Source organism: Balaenoptera ricei, chromosome 6, assembly GCF_028023285.1.
Source record: "Balaenoptera ricei isolate mBalRic1 chromosome 6, mBalRic1.hap2, whole genome shotgun sequence".
Taxonomy (NCBI): Eukaryota; Metazoa; Chordata; class Mammalia; order Artiodactyla; family Balaenopteridae; genus Balaenoptera; species Balaenoptera ricei.
Genome location: NC_082644.1, coordinates 64,494,725 through 64,513,462, shown reverse-complemented (window position 1 = coordinate 64,513,462; position 18,738 = coordinate 64,494,725). Strand labels below are relative to the sequence as shown.

Here is an 18,738-nt window from a genome sequence, read left to right as displayed (position 1 = left end):
ACTATTAGTGAGTTATTATTAACTAATAATTCCTACATGTGTGTACATGTGTGAAGTGAGCTATTTTGTCATCTTTGGCATTCCAATCAGACATCTGTTTAATATAATGCATCACAATGATCAGAATATTAAGTATGATTCACCTTGAAAATTTTGTCCTGTTTTTCTGGTTAGGGATTGTGTGTTTACACGATCAATCAATAGGGTGATTGAATCTATAAAATTAAAGGACAATTTAGCTGGAGAGCAAGAAAGAGGGAGGAAAAAAGAGTCTAATTGTCTATTTAGTATCAAGTTTTCCAAAATACTTTTTGGATAATGGGATTGTTTCATTCCCTCATCATTTCCGTGGCAACATGTAGTTGTAACATTACCCAGCTTACCTGTGCTTTGCCTTACCTTAATTCATTAGGTTGGTTGGCAGTCAGTTGTTGGTCCTAGCATATTCATCACTATTTGGCAAGGTGACAGCTACTGTACATCCTTCTTGATCTGGCAACTCAATGAGCACATTCTCTCCTCCTATCCACAGTTGTGCTCCTGAGATGATCACTTACTCCAGGTCATATCAATGGGGGCCAACAAGCATCCATTCTGTTCGGGGGTTTCTTTTGGTGCTGTTGGGGAATTAACTCTTCCACTTGCCTGCTTTTTGATGTTATGATCCCAAAGTTTCCAAGGACCGCATAGATTGCTTAGAACTGACACTAAGAAAGTAGAAACCAGGATGGGAGAAAGAGAGAGATGCCAAGTGTTGAAGATATCACCTGAGTTCTGAATCCAGTTGTTTCCGAAGATTATATATTTCTACTCTCTCAATATAAGCCCATTCCTGATCTTTAAATATATGAGCCAAAAAACACTTTCCTTGTCTTTTAAGCTGAGTCAGAGTTTCTGTCCCTCACAATAGAAAGTCCTAACTTCATGGATCTCTACTTTCCCTTCTAACACTTGTCAGAGTGTAATTTTATCATTATTTATTTAATGCAAGCCTCTCTCCCTAGGCTGCAGTCTCCATAGGAGAAGCAGCAGTATCTCATTTGTTCACAGTTGCATTCCCAATGCCTACAACAGTTCTGACTTACAATATTGAATGACTGAATAAACAATCCAAGCCAAGTATTTTCTTAGCCATGTTCCCAAAGAGTTTTTATGTACTTGAGAGATGCCAGTTGTTTCAAGATGATAATACTTATATACATTCTAATGCACTTATATGTATATAGTAGTCATCACGAAGAATTAAAGATTGCCCATGATCTCTAGTTTGAATGATACCAAGGCTTCTTTCTTTGCTGTGTGAACTTGGGCAAACCATTTCTTTAAGCCTCAGTTTTGCTTACCAGTGAAAGGTGCTCACCTCAAGGCAGGCACCTGTAGATAGCAGCCTCTTGGTAAGTAGAATTACTATTAGTATAAAGGAACTAACCAAATAACCAGGGGGGAAGAGGGAACATACATAGTTAGTTCAAAACCAAAGTGCTTGAGTGGACAAAAGCAAAGGCCAGGGCTGCATAACACTGACATTTTTATTAGAATTCATTTGTAACAAATGGAACTTGTGTCAGCAAAGAACTGATTTTCATACAGACTTCTTTCGCCACCAATGTAACGAAGTAAGAAAATAAAAAGCACGCCTTTCATTCTGTAAAACATTTACGCGTACTACTGATTAGAGGTAATTGTATTTTTTTAACAAGCCATTTTACAAGTTTTTTTTTTTTTTAATTTTTCAGTCTATGCATCCAAAACGAGAGCAAAGAACACAACTGTTATTATCTTTGTAAAGACACTCCAAGCTTGGATGGCAAAGCCACATAACAGATGGATAGGATGGATCTGTAGCCTTCTGATCTCTGCTGGAGTATCAGGGCACCCATAAACCCAAAGGAAACTAAAATCCAAAACAGGAAAAAGAAAAGGCAATTAAAAATAAAAAGAAAGGCCTAAAGCAAAGCGAAACCAAAAAAACAAAACAAAACAAAAACAAAACCAGGAAAGAAAAAAATCTGTACATTGCTGCAGAATTTTTCCTTTCCTGTTTCTATGTGGGTTATTTACATACACACAAACGAATTTCTGAAGCAGTTTCTTACAGATGGGTTCAAGTAATAACATTATTGGGTGTAGAATCAATAGGGCAGTGCATAGTACAAAGGTATAGAAAGTGCAAAGTTCCCTAGAGGCCCTTCCCTCCCCTGGCTGTCCTCGCCATTGTCTAACCATGCAAATCATTTTTAAAAAAGAGCTAAAATAAAGTTCTGTACAAATCACTTTTTATATATTTTGATTTTTTTTTACCTTTGTAACTAATTACAAAATTATACATAACTACACGTACATAGGTAAATAATAGCACCGTACTGGTTATGATGATGAAAATAATTGGAAACTTGAAAGTTTATGGTAGTGGTAGATAAAGATGTTTACCTGGGAAAAGAAGATAGAATGGTTGTACAGAAAAGCAGAGTGGAATGCACATCAATGACAGTAAGGGAGTTAGCTCTCAGAACAGCTCCTGAACAGTAAGATATCTGGAATAGTCTCCTCCACGCTTGTCTATGGTATGCATCCCGTTCATTTTCTTCTTGTGATTATTCTCCCCTTTCCCTTTGCCAAATGGGCAGTTTTGGTTTCAGGGAGAGAAACTGCTCATTGGCCAATCGTTCTGGTGTGCAATACACCATCGAATTCTACCTGTCCAACATGGCATGTCTGCATGATGCAATGTCTGTCTGACCCCCTTTGTTTCACTAAACAAAAATCATAGCACTGAGTAATCTGGCACTTGGATAAATCTCCAAAAGATACAAACTAAAAGAAAACAACAACAGACCCACATAGTGCACATTCTTCTCTTGTTCTGATGTAGGTTAGAGAGTCTCATTCTGAGGTAGCCTTCTAGATACTTTTTTTTTTTTTTTGAGTATTATAGTTTTTCTTTTTTTTTTCTTTTTCTTTCTTTTCTTTTTTTTTTTTACAAAAGTGCTCAAATATGATGCTTGCAAGTGTTTGGTCTCTTGGATTTCATTCTGCTAGTGATGGGAAAATGTAGAAAACAAAAATCCTTCCATGCAGAACATCAATGAAGCTAACATTAAACCAAAATATTTTACCAAAACTCTTTAATAAGAGTTCCTTGGATATTCTGAGTGTTCTTTAAAATCATGTAAGATATGGCAAACTCATGCCATTGTCCATGGCTTCCTATAGAAATTATGTTGAAAAATTTGGGGGGGATATATATATACATATATATATATATTTTTTTAAATTTCTCCTTTTAGAAAAATCCTAATGAAATAGTAAATATGTTCAAAGTTGACAATCATGTTTGTTAATAAATTAAGTTTGGTGCAGTTACTGAATGTTCCAGAGCAGATTTGGAAGGGATTACAAATAAAACAGGTAGCTTTTCCTGATGTTGACAATTATGAAAGGAAGAAGGGCCCTGATTATCCAAGTGCTTTGGGCTGGTACAATCACTAACATCCCCGACTTGGTTGAAAACTAGGAATGCATATTATTCAAAGAGTTTTTGTACATGTGGTAAACAGATAATGCTTTAATTGGAAGAGAAACACATACGAACAAATAATGAAAATATGAACCAAAAGCTGAAAAGAAATGCTATTAAAATAGGCATCAATTATAAGGCACTCTAAATGCAAAACTAAAACCAAAAGAAAACAAAGTACAGCACTTCCCAGGAATGCTGTATGCCACAAAAAATGTTTCCGACTGAACAGAGTAACATGAGTTTGGCTTTGCCCCTGTTACATATCATAAATGCAAATTTCATAGCACATACTATAGACAATATACGATTGAATACACTGTTTTTTAAACATCTTGATAGCTGATATATTACAACATTCTCTCCTCCTAAAGGGATATGCACTGACCTTTCCCACATGCACACCTCTTAGATATTTAATAATGTTTTATTGCACTAGAGTGTTAGAAATATTGAACTTTGTTGGAAGCCTGGCTAACAAAATAGTATTTGTGAATATGATTAGGGGGGTGGGGGGAGATTGGGTGGGAAATTAAGGGGGTGAGGTTTGACAATCACTGATGTGCATTCCTCATTTCCCTTAAAAATTAAAATTTTGTGATATTGAGAAATATCAGTATGTCATAAAATTAATAACAAATTGAAAAAGATGTTACAGTAGCTTCTCTACCTTAAAAAATTTAAAAACTAAATCATGGAAGAACTGAATGATAGCTATATCTATCTTTTTGTGTGGACACACTATCTATATATACATAGACACCCCTATAAAATATGGATATATATGTATATATGTTAGCAGCAACTTTATACTTTGCGCCTCCCTGTTGATTCCAAATAACAAAACAAAGTTCTCTTTATTATTTGAAGAAAATGGGTACTTTCTCAGCAACAAAAACCAGAGAGAAGTGTAAAAGTAATACCAGACGAGACCGAGACTGTAGATTAAGAGTATTGCACAAAAATGTGCAAATTTTCCAATTATTTTATATTTCTACAGCAAGGTATCACAGATAACAGTTCTACAGCTTAAAAAAACCTACAATTTGGAAATAAAAAATGAAGAGTTATGTAACTTTTTTAAAATTCACTTTATCGAATGATACATTTTGTTAAAAAAAAAGTTTACACAGTTAAAAATGAAGCACAGGTCAGCAGTATCTTTACAATACTAAAAAACTAAATCAAAGACTTTCTTTTTAAACATTCCCCACCCCCTTTCCCGCTAAAATGTTATCATGAGTAGTATGGTGGGAAGGGGCAATGTCAAAGCAAAGTCCATTTTGTCATAAGAAGCCAGCAAAGATCTTGCCCTGAACTGCTGCACTCAGGCCATTTCTCTTTGCACCTATCAAGCAATCCTGAACAAGATGGCGGTTCTTTGCTGTGATTTCTTCTTCCCTTTATTTTGAATCCTTGAGGTATCTGTAAATAAAATCCTTCAGATGCCTCATCAGTCAGGACTCTCTTTATTATTTTTCAGGTTAGATTATTAAACTGTGAATTCTTGGTCCACCCAGAAGAGTTTGTGTTTTTAAATTTGTTTTGTGTGTGATAGTCCCACTAAGTGGTTGTTAGCTAGAAGTTAAGAAGGACTTCTCAAATGCCCTGTATGGCTCAGAAGAGACTCCATGGATATTGAAGGGCTTGCAGTAAAAATCCAAAGTGGGTCAGGGGTTTCTACGTTGCATAGTGATCAAAGCTGCCCAGGTACTCTAGTGCGGCTCGATAGCAGAACTGATACTGATCCTGCCGGAGACAAAGCATGGGGAGAAAGAAAAGGGGCCATGAGTACATTTTAACAGAAAAGTGGAAATCGATGTTGGAAGACAAAGTTACATCTAGACGGGGGCAAAATCACTGCTTTCGCCAATCAATTCAATCCAATGACCAATTGTTTTGTTTTGTTTTGTTTTGAGCAAAGAACCATTAGCCACATGGGGTATTTATTAACTTTACCAGTCAGTTCGACTAAAATAGTCTCCTAATTCCAAAGTAGTAACAGCTCCTGTGAACATTATCTTCCAGACATATGTGAACTGTTCTCCAAGGATAGTACCAGACAATTACCACCAGCTAAACATGGGAACTCCTTATATGTCACAGCCGTCTTTTAAAATTATCTAATTATTTGAGGTAAGTAATTCTCAGTTCGCATATTTAAGAGAGGCCGATGCAGACACGTATTGTCCTGAGGAAAATGTGGTTTCATTTATCTTCTGGGCTGTTGCCAAAAACATTTGAATTTAAAAAAAAAAAAATCTTATCAGACAGTAGACCTTGTTGCCTGCAATCAGAATTATTCTCCATTGTTTCTGATGTGTTTATATAAGTGAGGGAAGCGGCCAAAAGGTATCTTTGTGATGAACATCAGGCACACAAAGCCGAATACACAGGGCGCTGAACTTTTAGGCTTTTCATCCCTTGAAAATGGCATCACAAGACTGGCTGCCCATGTCAAAAAATACCTGTGCCATTTGGCCTAATTCAGTGTGATGGCTAGTTAGTTGCCTGTTCTAGAAAGACCCACACTAAACTAAAACAGCACGAAATGTCCTTTTTCAGACAGGGAAGAACACTGTCAAATGGGAATAAGTGGGGGCATTATAAGATAGAAAAATTATAATTTACAGTTGAGAAGGGGTGAGAAAAAGTAGGATTTTCCCCATAAAAGAAACTTATTTTCAGTAGCCAATGGGGCTGAAAGTAGATAGTTTCTATTTTGCTTAAATGTGCATTTTTCTACAATAAAAATGGTAATGCAAAATAAATGGAGTTTGCTTTCCTATCTTGTCACAGTAAGTTGCTTGGCTAAGTGTTAAGGCTTTTTAAACGTCCAATTTCCCTCGTCACCCCCAACACCCATTAAGTTTGTCAGGCTGACATAATGTTTTGAGTATTGCAAGCCAAATGCTTGCACTATTTTGAAATCAAAGTCTGGAAGATACTGTGGGTTATGAATTTAGGAATACATATAAATTGTATAATTTGGTGGCCTTTTGAGAAACAGAAACACTATCTATCACTTATATTATCCTTAAAATGAAGCCAGTAGGTCAGACTGGCTAAATCATGAACTCCTATTATTCTGAAAAATATCAGAATTTTCATATCAATTCTTGGAGTAGAAAGTGGAAGGCTAATTTCTCTAGTGCATATCCAGGATGCAAATATTTTAAAATACCATTATTAAGAAATGAAATATAGAGCAGTTGATAATACCTAGGCATATAGAAGGAGAATGGAGGCATAAAATGGGCCAAGGGTCTGTTATCTACCAGGTATATTATCTACCATTGGGCTTTTTACATATATTAAATTCGTGCAATGTATATCACATTAATGTGTGTGTGTGTGTGTATATATATATATATATATATATATATATATATAAAATGAATTATATGAAATTGCCATTTTTGTAGGCCCCAAATAGTGACAATTTAACGTGGTTCAATCTAACACATCATCTTAGATAACTTCCAAACCAGACAATGACACTGTCACTCCCATTTACAAAGGGGGAAAATGAGGTTCAAAAATATTAAACAACTGGATGCTTTTCCTACAGTATTTTCCTGCATTTTGCCTCTGGTGTTGAGAGTCTCTGGACTCTAGGAGATCTTGGCAAACAAAATCTATTATTTGGTTCTTGAGATGTGACAAACAAACTCCTGGAGATTTTTCTCACCTCTGTCTGCACCATGGCTGGTCGTTGCGTTCTTAACATTTTGACAGTCTGGAAGATATCTACTACTCCTTCATATCTCATTCTTTCCAAAACAATGCTTAGTGTTATGAAGACTCCAGTTCTTCCAACGCCCGCACTGTCATAATAACAAAGACAACATTACTGGATGAGACACTCACAGTCTTGGCCACATTTGCTTGGAGGTGGACGTATGTCCACCAGCTTCCATATTACATTGGGTTCTTCTACAGCAATGTTCAGGAAAATGTGGTGTTGGGTTCATGAAATGATTACTCTTAAGACAGTGTGCCATGATAACAGGTGAGAATGAATGTGGAGTAATTAGGATTAAGTCTTATAAAATATAATAACCCTTCAACTGGGATTATATGTCATTTTTGGAAAGGCCCAGGAAACATAAAATAAATGGATAAAAGGAATGGTAAATAAAATATAGATTTATACTCTTCATGCAGATCCTGAAATTGTAGACTTTGCCTGCTTAATATTTTTAAAGTATGAAATAATTCATTTTTTTTAAATTTTAGAATATTATTTATTTTTTATACAGCCGGTTCTTATTAGTTATCTATTTTATACATATTAGTGTATACATGTCAATCCCAATCACCCAATTCATCACGCCACCACCACCCCCGCCCCCGCCACTTTCCCCCCTTGGTGTCCATATGTTTGTTCTCTACATTTGAAATAATTCAGATAAGGTAAGACAAACTGAGTGCCTTCAAATTTTCTTGTAGTCACTTAAGAATCTGTGCAACATGTCCCATCACCTAGACGTATAAATAAATATGAAGGTATATAGACTATTCAAATTCAGACATCAGTTTTGATATGAGAAAGGACAGTCTATCAATATAACAGGATTTTTGACATGGGATCCTCATTTAGTCTTTGGAAGGGTCTATGAATAGCTTATATGTATGGATTGTGTAAATGTATATATATTTTTTCTGTTTCTGAAACTTACAACTTTAACAGATTAACAAAGGGGTCTCTAAACTGGAAAAAATAAAAAAAAGAAGAAGAATTAAAAAAAGTGGTTAAGAGCCACTGAGCTATACACTTATCTACTATTTTTAGATGTTCAGTAGCTAAAACACCAGGATTCTTTCCACCACGTTAGCAAGGTTTTGAGTTTCTGTTTTCTTTATTGTTTTAAGATGATTCCAGAATTGTAACAGCAGCAAGAGAAGAAAATTAATTCATAGCTTTTGTGCTCTTAAGAAGTAGGAAAGCACCTGGAGGTTTAGGTAATGAGGAAAAGAGTGAATAATCTGAAAAATCCCTACACTTTTGGATCCTAATTAAACAGCATGTGTAATGCTTGGGTACAGGCTGTAGAAAATGGATGGATTCATTTACTTGGGGATGTAGTTGATATATAAATAGTGTGTCCCTTTATAAACTGGGTTTTCTAAAGAGTCCTAACCGAAATGTAAGTGAAGCTTTAAAATCCATAGGCAGGTTTTACAAAGTGACTAAGGATAACCAGGAGCAGTCAAGTCTCTCTGTTAAGCTGGAGTAGATGACCTTGAAGGTCCCTTTCAACCTTGGAAGTCTCTCTTAATCCTGAGAGACTGTGATTTATGATCTTTCTGTTGAATGGTCCAGGTACTCCAGAGTCTATCTTACTTTGATTTGATTGCTCAAATGTAACAAAAATATAGGGTTTCTGGCTTTCTATTAGGTGCTTTCAAGAAAATAACAGAAACTGGCCTTATAAGTTCCAAATTTATTGACTTTATCATGTTTTTAATAAGCTATAAATAAGTGGTATTTTAAAAATATTCCCAGATAAGAGAAGATATCTGGAAGTCTTTAAGATATATGAATAACATGTCATAGTATACAAAGGAGTCTTTGTATATACTCTATATACGAATAATTTTGTGACAAAAGCAATGAAAAAAGATACATGCATACACACACTTATTTATACTTATGGGAATGCCTGAAGTTAAAAATGTGTTGAACATATTCTTTTCTTTATAGCTTATACTGGAAAATTTGGATTAGGATTTGGGCAAATTCTGTGGAAAATTAAGGGGGATATCCAGGTAATTCAAGTCCAATATATACCATCCACTTTGTCTGAATATCGAGTCCATGCATCATTTACTACATGCTCTTTGGTGGTCTAGAGCAAAGAATTTTGGATAAACTCAACACACAGCAAACGTGTATAAATAAGGTCTGCTTCTCATATAATAGCACACTGTGTGTCCCAGAAAGGGTCTTGGAGATCAGCTGAGAAAACTGAGGTCTAGAGAAATTTCCCTACTGTCACAGAGCTACATGATGATAGAAGTGGGACTAGACCTCAGATGTTTTGAAGCCCGTGTCTAATATTTCTCCTGTTTTGAGACCCTGTCTCCCATATCACTAAGAACTGTAGTTTGGGATTTTGGGGGGGAAGCAAAGTAAATTTTTTAATAAACTCTTTCAAGATTTTGACTATAAAGAGATTACAAACTGAAACTAAAAAAAAATTAGGTGAATTCCTTTTGCTGGAAGGTTTTTGCATAGTAACTTCCAAAAGCACTAAATTTATGGTGAGCGTCCTTTCTGAACTGTTTACTTGCTATTTCTATTAGCTTCAATGACTTGAATTATAAAATGCTGTGGAAACCATTGAAAATAATTAACTTGAAGGTGCTTCATTTTCTGATATAGCAACAATTTTCAAGCAAATTGCAATTTTAACTGAGGTACCATTCTAATCACTTATTGACTGAAAAGAATTAGTATTGTTATTAAGGCTTAATAACTATTTATGGTTTTCTCAAGAAGGCAAACCCAGGAGAAAGATACAGAAAGATAGTTATCAGGGTAATGCTATGAAAGCAAAACAAGTAAGGAATGATAAACTGAACAAATTATCACTAGGGGATGTACAAACAATTCCTGTTATGGTAAAACAGGCAAGGAAAACACAGTTTGGTTCTTTGTTACAAGAGGCAAAATTTGAAGATAAAAAATCTTCCTCTGATTATTTTCACTTTGTGGAAAACAAGAGAAATGAGTCCTTGATTTAGGGTTTACAATACACTTCTGAGAAAAATAAAAATAAAATTTCAGTTATGCAGATTCACAGTAAACTGGTACCAACAATGAATAGACAACAGTACATATTTTCAAAGTTATCACTGCATTCAGCACAAACGGAAACTCATCATTCCTGATTCTCACCTGCAATGGACTGAAATGGGTCCATCTTGGCCAAACTGCTCTTTTGTTTTATGGACTTGGCCAATGAAGTCAATAAATCCTTCTCCAGACTTTGGCACTCCTTGCTCTGGCCAGTCAGTGAACTGGAACTGCCTCACCGTTCGGGACTGCCCGTCCTTTAGAGAGAAAGCCACACATCCAACCGCAAAGGAGGACGCCGGGAGGATGCAGCCAGTGCACGGACCACAACAGCAGGCATGATGTTTTCCAAAAAAAGGAAAAAAAAAAGGGAAGAAAAAGTTAGAAACATGTTTAACTAGAAAATTAGTCAGTTAGTATCTTACCTGCTATTAACACTGTCTACATTCACATATATTTAAATTGCAAATTTATTTACTCTCACAATGCCCATTAAAAACCTGAGCTCTCATAAAAAGCCACCTAGTTCCCACATTAGTAAATGCTCTGAGCCCCAAAGTTTGCCTTCAAAACCAAAGTGGAACATATTCAAAATTTTGAATTTCAAAATTTTCAGAATCCAATAACTTCTTCATACTGAAAGGAACATCCAGGCATGTCATCCAGACCAGAGATTTTGCTGTTGTCATGATACCTTCACATTTGCTGTGTTTGCTTGTTTGCAGCATTGTCAAATGACAAATAGTGACACTGAAAGGATCTGACGCAAATCGGGTAGCTGTTGTTAACCTGGACGCCCCACACGTCTCAGAGGTGTACTGTTTCTAGCCAAGGCGGTACACACAGCGTGTACCAGGCGACTGTGCTGTTGAGCAGGAAGTGAAGTGTCCCTCAAGGAGGTAGGAGAGATTATTAGTAAATAAATGCTGTTTTCTGAAAAAGGAGTCTTCCTGGCTGACCACAGGAACTGAGGTGTCTGTGCGGGGCTTTAACGCAGACAAACCAAAAGTTAGATACAGGAGCAGTCTATCTTTCCTAAAGTGATTAGGCAAAATTACTCTGATTCATGAAGTATAAATGGTTTCAAAAGAAGACACTAAGGGACTTCTGATTCCTTCTGGAATTGTACAGTGTTTTTGGAAGCACAACAAAAGCAGAAGGGACCCTCTGTTTACAGAAGCAGGAATAACGATTATGACCATCAGCTTTCTTCCCTGAATCAACAGAGAGAGAGAGAATCCAAATTCCAAGTTTACAGGGGCTGATTCTATTTGAGGAGTCCCTGCTCCTAGTTAAGGCTTCAATTTGGTCCTCCTTTCCACTTTTGTAACAACTCTCTCCACATTAAAGTCCTTTTGGATACAGATGTGCAAGTTCCCAAGATTCTGGTTAAGTAGACAGACACCCAATCCTTCTCATTCAGTTATATGGAGAAGAGGGGATGGCCCAACTCGAGATGGACACACATCAACCAGCCTGGTGGTTTCCATACAAACAGGGCATATTCCTGACTGGAATCATTTGGGAATCAAAATAAATTGGGAGATCACTTCAAGTTTGTGAGAATACTGAGGAATATGAAAGTAACTTCTTGGCCCCATAACAGACTTATGGATGGTTACCATGGAAGCATGATTTACTTCCTTCTGATTCTGGAAAAGGTTTGAAAAGCACAGGAAGGGAAGCCAGAGGCTAGGTAATACAGATTTGTCTTCCTCTGATTATCCTGGGGATTGCATTTCTGACCATAGTTGTTTTCAACAGCATGTGTACAAACCTTTACAATTTGGAAGAGAGACCACCTGACTCCATTTAAAGGTTACCTGTTTAACAATACTGTATTCTCAAGTGCCAACTTGCTTTCTAAACTGGGAAGTTGAGATTAGAAACATACTAGGAGCACAAACAGCAAATGCTATGGCAGCTAAGAAAATTATACAATCACAGAGAGGCTTCAAAACAAAACATATGTTCCTGCTTCAATGTTTCTTGTCTCTGCCATTTGCAGAGCCTGGCTCCTACACTTTGTCGTCAGAAATGGTTGGTGAGTCTGCTTGGAATGCACTCAGAGTTTTCACTCACATATCTAGCTTCAAATTCTGAAAGGGCATGCTTTTTCCTTTTTTTTTTTTTTTTAAACAATGGGTCACCGAGGCATGCTTGCTTGGGCAACTCAAAACGAGACCTAGGGACTTAACTGCTGTCTTGAGTATAGTCACCTTCAGAGTAGTTAAGACTTCAGACTTTCTGGGATTAACAGGTCTGTCACCTGGGCCAAGCAGCCTGCTAACCAATTTCTCTTTTACTTTAGGTCAACAGCCAGGGCCAGGCTTTGGGGATTAGTAGACAATCTCTAAACATGAGTCTTGGTTGAGAAAGCTGCTTTCCAAAAAAAACAATGGATCAAGTAAATAGCTCTACCCTTACAGTTTTATTCAACCCACCCACTGTGACAGTTCCAAAAACAAAGCAGGGCTTTGGACTGACCCCACTCTCTCCTAAGATGTGTTTGTAATCATGGTTTGAAAGTGGCCAGAAGCAAGGATATTAAAGTTTATGCATAGAACATCTTACATCAGGGCTGAACCTTGCACTCAGCAATCTAGATAAGAAATGCAGAATGAAAATTAGCCAACAAGGGTCGTGGGTGCACAGCTCTCATGGACAGACACATTAGCACACCGAGGAATAAACCATGCCAGGAATCAAATTAGAATGTGTAAAGCTTGTCAGATTCTTCTGAAGAATGCCATTTGCTCTGCAATTTTAAAATCATACCAAATTAACCTCCAAGCCAACATGACCTAAAGGGCTTAGCAAAACAACAACATATTTACAGCCTCAAGTAATGAAGAAGTCAAAAAAGCTCCAAAGAGAATAAGCTGAGGAGGTGAATGTAAGCGCAGCCAACCAATCAATAAATGCTTCCCGGCACACACACTCACCAAGCACGTCCCCAAAGTTGGGCTGCCAGATGCTGCATTTGAATGTGAGCCAAGCCTGTGTTTGTGAGAAACCTTACAGGACAGGAAAAGTTACTCTTATATTTAAAAAAAAATCCTCCAGGATGAGTGATTTCTTTTCACTTCGGGAGTTTGGTCACTTGGCAAATATTTCTCCCAGGGATGCATTTTAGACTACTTTTCAGTTAATGGTTAAGAGAGCATAAGACGTGCCAACTTACCCTGGCATCTGTGACCTTGAATTCTCTTAGTATATATTGTGGCATGTTGTACTCAGCCATGGGATCTACAACAAAGTACTGGTATCTTGCAGATCGTTCTGCTGGCCAGTACTGGTGACATTTCTCCTAAAAAAAAAAAAAAAAAAGATTAATGTCAAGCTATGTAAAGTGTAAATAAAGTTTTGTTTATCATGTATCTATATATTTAATGTCTTTCTTTCACTAATACAGTTTTAGAATTTAAGGTGATTCCAATCGCATGTGACTCATTTTCTCTTTGAAACCATAGGTTCCCTGAGGATAGGGAAATCATGTGGTTCAATATTTGTGCATGTTATCAAGCATAATACTTGGCATATAGTAGGTGCTTAATACACATCAGTTGACTGAATTCTTCAATAGGATAAGCATCTTCATAATTACAAGTTAGACAATTAATTACATCAGTCCTCGGACATAATGCTAGTCACGTTAATCATGCATTGATGTTCAACACTGTGTTTTGGAATGAAGAGAACCATCAAGTGTGAACACAGAAAGAAACCTCTGAATTGACCTGGTCCAATCTCCGTCAGCTGAGGAACCTGGAGCCCAGGCAGTTTTAATGACTTCAATAACTAAATCAGAAAAGTCAAGTTACTTTCCTAGTTTGGTATTTTTTCACTCTCTCTGTGGGCTCTAAAAAGTGGGGTTTTAGATGCATCTCTACCATTGAGTTTATACAAAGACGAGAAGGAAAACATCTCAAGCACATATGGCAGAATGCTTGTATCTATTGAATCTAAGTGGTAGATCCTTAGGTGTCTCTAATGCTATTTTATGTATTTTTCAGAAGAATCATTTTTTAAAAGTAAAGCTGAGGTTACCAGATTATATCCTCAGAAAAACTACGTAACTTTCCAACAGTTTAATGGGAGTGGAAGATAAGCAAGTAAAAATTTGCTTCAGAGATGAAAAAAAGTCAAGTTCCTTCATACAGAGTAATGATGGCCCACAAGCTCTAGCTTGTCCAGAGCGAAAGGAAGTAAGAACACATTGAGAGTCAAAACAAGTCACACGTATTTGTCTCTATGATTGTGTTTCACTAGAACAAAGTACCAGTTCTTTCTTCAAAACACACAACTGAAAGAATTTGATATGGCTTTGCAAGTTAAAATTCAACACAGTAATGTATGGCCCAGAACATGTCCGGAGTACTCTGTGTTTCAAAGAAATGATGCTGGCACTCGGGTTTTTAAAATGAAATCCTCATTTCTCTTGTGGTTTGAGTGTCTTATAAGGAGACACTCACTCTGCCCATCTCACGCAGCTTGGTGAGCATCACAACGATGGTGGAATTGTGCTCCCAGAGCATCCGCCAGAAGTCTTCGGTGGTCTCTGCCAAGGGCCCCTGGGTAGCAATGTAAGCTTTCTGTTGTCTGAATCACAGAGAATGAAAATAGCATGTTAAAGTAATCAGAAAACATGCAAAGGCTTCGCATTTGATATGTAAACATCAAACCAGGTAATAAAAAATGAAAACATTATTAATGCTATTGCAGTAAATTCCCATTAGGATTGTGTAATCAAATAAGCACATTTAATACATTTTGGGGATTTTGCAAAAGAAATTGCTTTGTTAATATTATGATGTATGTCTTTATCACTGTTATTTAAACTTCAGAGCAATGCTAATAGCTCAATTTCACGTGTCATGCAAATCACTTAAACAGTTGTGCAGCTTCATTTTGTAGAAATGACTCTTACACAATCTATTAAATTTATATAATAGGGTACAAACAGTTTCTTTATTAACTCCTTCCACATCCAAATGACTTCTGAAAGAAGAGTGCACATGGACAGATTAAAAACTCTGTGACTGCTTCTTCTTACTCCTAACTAAAATAATAAAAAAGCGAATACCAAGGGACTGAATGCTGACCTCTGCAGAAAGAAAACACTTTGAATTGAGATGAAATTCATTCTGGCTGTGAAACTAGGGCACATGTAAATATCAAGGCTTTGGACTGTCAGGGGAGTGAGAGTGTATACCTGTATCCATCAATAAAACTGGCATTGATGTAATCAGATCCTTCTACTCCTCGGATAGGCTGCAGGCATACCCTTGTGGATTCATATGGCATAATATTAACAAGGCGATTCTTGAATTTATTACATGGAAGATTGGCACTGATGAATCTTGAGGTGTGAGCTTTAGAACTGGCTAGACGCTGTTGTAGGAAAAAAGAAAAAAATCAAAGATAATTTTAGCCTGTGGCGTGACTTCAGCGTACCCAAGAGTCCCTCATTAGATACAAAGATTTTGTTTGCTTTTAAGCAAAGGACTCTTCCAACTGTACTGCTTTTCACTTCTACCTAATGACTCCATATAGACTATGGAAGTTTTAAATATTATGTTCTGAGAGTATGATCTCTCGGTTTAAATTAGGGTACAAAAAAAGAGCTCAAGGTATTATTAGGAAGCAAAGGATAGAAAAGGGAAGGAGGAAGAAAGTGTTTTACAGTCAGACACCTGAGGGAGAAGGTCAGGTGAATCTTGTAACTTCACCAATTTGAAAGGTTCAGAAGGACAATTCCAGAATGACTGTTCCTGAATTACCACATCACATCTAATATCACACCTTAAATTCGAGCTCCATCCCTGTGACATTCTCTCCTGTTTCTCTTTGTGTCAGCTTCTGAATGTAGGCGTACAAGTTTCTAGCCGGCACTTCGGTATCCCCGCAAGTCACTGCCTCCGACAATGCATCGTGGATGAAGATGTACTGGTCTTCTGTCTGAACCATGTAATTCCTCTGGGCTCTCATTAAAGTTACATGGCCGTAAATATCTACAGTTTTTTCATGCTTTATTCTTTCTAACATGGCGTCTATCACAATGAAACAGCCAGTCCGGCCAACGCCCGCGCTACAAGGGAAACAGAGAAAATCAAGGTCCAAATGAATCTCTTGGGGAACCAACACATCATAACATTATTCTCATTACTTTTAATTAACGACATTTTAAATCCATTAATTCTACTCAAATAGCTACTGTGATGATTTTGGGGCATTCTAAACCAAAGGGTAGGGAACAAATTAACAAGTAAAAGGTGATTGGTTTCAAAATGTAAAATTATTAAATCTATAATTACTATGCTCCTTGATCATGTGACACAAAGCAGACATTAGTTTGAAATTATTATGAGAAAAAATTTAGGCTTTTTACATTAAAAGATATTTTAAAAACTGGTCAAGGTCGAACTAGGCTTTATCTTTCTACAAACTATTTCAGTCTATTTTAGTTCAATTTATAAAAAAAAGGAAAAAAAGAAAACTAGTAAATCATTCAACTTGAAACATTTCACACTCTAAAACTCAGCGAGGAAGTTTTAAAACCAATCTAGTGGGAAGTATATAATTAAAATATTAAAATGTTGCTGCATACTCAAAATAGTGCAGTGTGTTCTCAATGGAAAGAAATTCTTAATAAGAAGCAATCACTAGAGAGTGTGGGTGTACTTCTTGCTTTTACTCCTTTTTCTTCCAGATTTGAATGTATTTTGAAATTTCAGGTGAAATTCAAGTATTCTGTGTGGGAAAATAAAAGCCTCAGTCTTTGTTACTGAAGAAGCTCTGAGGCATTTTTTAAAACTCCATTACTTATATGGTCTTATGGGTTGTTCTCCAGTTTGTGGGAACTGATTCAAAGACGAGGAGGTGAGAGATCAACAAAGCACAGTGACAAGTTCTGCCGCCAAGGAGACAACCTAATTCACTGAACTGGATTACAGAGTCAGGTGGATGGAACATTGGAATTTCCTCGAGTGTGGGAAGGAATACTAACAAAATAACACATCTGTGTTCTTAAATCCAAGGTAAGCCTTTTATTGTCTCTAATTTTATCAAACCCTTTAGGCTGAGTCCACTTATGTGTCACGTATGGCTGAATCCAAATGTTTTTCTCCTTCTGATCATGGATGTTTACCTGGCTGGGAAACATGTAATCAACAGGAATAGGTATATATCAGCACCTTAGACACCAAGCAACAGACAGCCTCCTTCATTCACTATATGCCAGTGTTCCCCGTCATCTGTATTTCTATGTGCTCATTTATTAGTCCACCTGTGCACTGATACATCCATCTCTTCATTCAATGAGCAGTGAAGTACTTTGCTAAGTAACATAGGGGTTACAACATTGAAGGTGACTTAGATCCTACCTAGAGCTCAGATTATCAACGGAGATAATACTTTACATAAATATTTATAACACAAGTAAAAAAAGGTGTGTTGGTTTGTGATGTGGCATTTGAACCAAGTTTTGAAGGACAGAAGGATGGGGAACTGAGGAGACTGAAATAGCAAAAGAAATAGAATGGCTCTGGGAGCCGCACGTAAAATTTTCATAGGCCTAGTGAAGCACCAGTGCAAGGGATGTACCAAAACTTCATATAAATGAGTTTAATGAGCACTAAGGTACCTGATTCAACTGCCAAGTGGCTGTGGGTGGTAAGTGAGCATTTTGTAACAAATATTACCTTTATGTAACTACTGAGCAGCATAGATCAAACCCAGCCTCCACATAGGAGCCCTGAGGTTCAGATACTAGTTTCTGCGGAAATAGGATATAACCACTATTTAAAAACTGTTTCCTTTTTTTGTCTTGTCAGATGTAAAAACTGTCAGTATCTAGTCAGAGAGCCTCTGGATACTGACTCTAAGACTCCATTCAGGGTTTAAACCACAAAGTGACATGACATTGACATGTAATGCAAAAGCCTTCTGGGACAAAGCGTCTGAGAGATGACAGCACATTTCCTAGCACAAAACAATTAGAAACCTGATGCACTGAGATCCACGAAGCCCCATTTTCTTTAGTTAGTTTAACCAAAGAAATCTGTAAGATGGCAAGTTTTCCCTTACACTCCCCACCTTCTCCCTCCCCCATACCCCCCGCAGGATTATAATCACCCTCTGTCCCAGTCACATCGTATTATTAGTTAGTCTGGTAGGGCTATTGTCTGCAAATAATGAGCATATCTTGAGAGCAGGAATTGCATTTTCTGTTTTCTGTGCCCTGCACCAAGCGTGCAGTCAGTGTGCAATAATGTTTGTGAAAAAGTGAATGAATTAGTGATTGGCATGAGAGGCCTTGTATAATGAGCATCCTATCCAGATTTGGTAACAGGATCCCTCACTCAGTGAAAGAAATCCTACATTTGATAAAGGTTCAGAACTATGCGGAGAATACCTG

The 18,738-nt window shown here is 37.0% G+C and overlaps 1 protein-coding gene across 10 annotated transcripts in view; it reads right to left on the bottom strand.

The window, feature by feature from the left end:
* Positions 1–1,511: 1,511 nt before the first annotated feature.
* The window catches only part of PTPRD (protein tyrosine phosphatase receptor type D), a 526,430-nt gene continuing 509,203 nt past the window's right edge, over positions 1,512–18,738 (bottom strand). For all 10 annotated transcript variants that reach the window (XM_059924740.1, XM_059924745.1, XM_059924742.1 and 7 more), the window contains 7 exons: positions 16,125–16,410; positions 15,535–15,713; positions 14,795–14,921; positions 13,504–13,629; positions 10,422–10,576; positions 7,209–7,344; positions 1,512–5,266 (listed from right to left, as the gene is read on the bottom strand). In XM_059924740.1, the coding sequence (XP_059780723.1) occupies positions 5,198–5,266; positions 7,209–7,344; positions 10,422–10,576; positions 13,504–13,629; positions 14,795–14,921; positions 15,535–15,713; positions 16,125–16,410 (1,078 nt within the window). In that variant the 3' untranslated portion in view covers positions 1,512–5,197. The remainder of the gene's footprint in view (positions 5,267–7,208; positions 7,345–10,421; positions 10,577–13,503; positions 13,630–14,794; positions 14,922–15,534; positions 15,714–16,124; positions 16,411–18,738) is intronic.